Below are 2,364 nucleotides of genomic sequence, written 5' to 3' on the forward strand. Positions count from 1 at the left end.
TACAACTTTGCAAAATTTGATTGCGTTTTTCCGACTTATATATAGACTTTGACTATGTGTAGCTTCTAGCGGCCAGTTGCATAAATTACTTATATCCATGGAGCCGCTCGAGAATAACACATTGACATCATGTGTAACCAAATTTTCGGAATTCGATAGTGGCGCTTGTAGCGTTATGTCTTGTGACTGGCTTGATGCAGCAGTAGTGTCTAAAACAATTATCTCATCTGGCGCTTGCAAACATTCGTAATTTTCCTCATCCTGTTAGATTAAATTGCAATTTGATGAGTTTCCGCTAAATATTAAAAAAATAAATAAAACAATTATAAGTATGCAAAATTGAAGTTCATTAGTAATTAAGCAACTACCTCGTCTGAATCGAGACATTTCTAAGGATGCTTTGTCAGACTGTCCCTTGCCCTTTCATCCAACATGTTGAAGACCTTCATTATCCAATGACTCCGATATATACAATCTAAACGAAAAATTAAAAAAATTTAAATAGCTAAAAATAAATAATGTATATATTAAAATATATATTTTTTATAAACGTAGCTGCTGATGCTTCAACACGTCTTTTGCACAGCAATCTGAAATTAAAATAAAATGGTAAAATTATTATTGTGGATGCAACCAGTTAGATTCTGATATCTGAAAAATAAAGTAACAAATTATTATTTCTCAAATGAAATATAATTCATAAATAATGGATTTTATTTATACAAAAAGCAGATGACTATAGTTTAGTAAAAATCAGCTTATTTAGATAAAATCATGCTCATATTTACAATACTATTAATTAAGTTAATCCAACACCAATTTAAACATTTCAAATAAAGTTTAAAAAATATATTAATATTTTTAAAAAGGGACAGAAATAGGGTGAAGAAGTTTAAAATATACAAAATTATATAACACATTCAGGAAGCAAATATGATGTTAGAAAAAATTTTTGTTTAGTATTGACATTAACGAAGCACATAGCAAATAAAAAGAAAGTAATGTAAGTATTTAATTTAGGTTATTTTCTTATAAAAATATAATTCATTCTTTGACTAAATCTTTAAAATTATTTCGACCACTGTATATTAATATTTACAGCTATTTTTTTTTAATATTTACATTTACGAATCAATTATATAGAGTGCTTCACAATTATACATCACCCACTTATTGAGAAGTTGCGACCAATAATTTGTATATTTTTTAATTTTTTTATGAAAAATTATGTTCATTCTTTAACAAACACCATATCGACAGCCGGTTCGAAAGCAGCCATTCTCAGAATTCGGTTGAACGCCCTATCTCAGAATTTGGTTCAAAAACTCCGTATCTCAACTGAAAAAATGTGTGTACATATATTGAAAATAAGATAGGGCGAACTGGCTGTCGATATGGTGTTTGTTAAAGAATGAACTTAATTTTTCATAAAAAAATTTAAAAATATACAAATTATTGGTCGCAACTTCTCAATAAGTGAGTGATGTATAATTGTGAAGCACTATATAGAGAAAATAAGAAAAAATTAATTACTATTTTGGCATCTTCTTCGATTTTGCTTATATCTATTATGACTTAAAACTACATAGTGCTTGATTGCTAAAATTTTGTCAGAGTGCATACTTGCAAATGCGGCTGTTAGTATTAAAAAATTAGTAGTGTAATATTGTTTAAATATCACAACACTTACCGAGAACTAGCTCCACAGTTTTTAATTTAATTAGTGGCTTTTTCCCAGCCTTTCCATCGAAGTTGTACAGCCACACCAACTCGTCGCTGAATAACGACTGCAGCACTTTCTCCACTGTACCCCTTGATGTTTTTAGCTGCATGATGATGCCCACCTTTAAATGTATTAGAGTTTATACATATAAATATATACATATATATATTTGATAAAAGAAAAACTATACTCGTTGTTGAGCAGAACTGTAACTTACCATAGCGTCAGCGTGTGCCTTGTTTTGAAGGTGCTCCTCCACCTTATGCAGTGTTCCCTCCGATGACATTGGTAGCAAACTTTGCAGTAAAGTTTGCTCTTCACTTACCAAGTCACCGGTGATTCGGCTTACACTGCGGTGGGTTTTCGCAGAGAGCACCTTACATTCACGCAGCAGTTGACCCTGCGCTTGAACTTCACAACGCTCGGGCATCTGAAAATAAAATAAAGTGTAAAACAAAGTTTAAACATTTGTTAAATTTAAAAAGCCTACCTTCTCGGCAAGGGCGTTTTCTACGGCGGAAAGCCTTTTTAATATTTCTTCTTGCCGAGTCTCCATTCTTGCAAGGGCAGCCAAAATTTGTTGTTGCGCTGTTAAATTTCATAAAATTTATGTGTAAATTAAAAATACAATCAACATATGT

At 31.1% G+C, this 2,364-nt stretch overlaps 2 protein-coding genes across 2 annotated transcripts in view; one reads left to right on the forward strand and one right to left on the reverse strand.

Annotated features, from left to right (window-relative positions):
* LOC118735198 (PITH domain-containing protein GA19395-like) overlaps window positions 1-2,364 on the forward strand; it is a 35,499-nt gene that overhangs the window by 14,789 nt on the left and 18,346 nt on the right. The window lies entirely within an intron of this gene.
* On the reverse strand, window positions 32-2,308 carry LOC118735197. The gene is made up of 6 exons (XM_036464840.1): window positions 2,214-2,308; window positions 1,941-2,153; window positions 1,691-1,844; window positions 552-590; window positions 369-475; window positions 32-295 (listed from the first exon to the last, which is right to left on the reverse strand). Exons 1-5 carry the CDS (start codon window positions 2,277-2,279, stop codon window positions 390-392), a joined length of 558 nt encoding a protein of 185 aa, XP_036320733.1. The 5' UTR covers window positions 2,280-2,308; the 3' UTR covers window positions 32-295; window positions 369-389.

The sequence above is a fragment of the Rhagoletis pomonella genome, unplaced genomic scaffold (assembly GCF_013731165.1).
Source record: "Rhagoletis pomonella isolate Grant_MI unplaced genomic scaffold, Rhpom_1.0 Rhpom_scaffold_00003, whole genome shotgun sequence".
Classification (NCBI taxonomy): Eukaryota; Metazoa; Arthropoda; class Insecta; order Diptera; family Tephritidae; genus Rhagoletis; species Rhagoletis pomonella.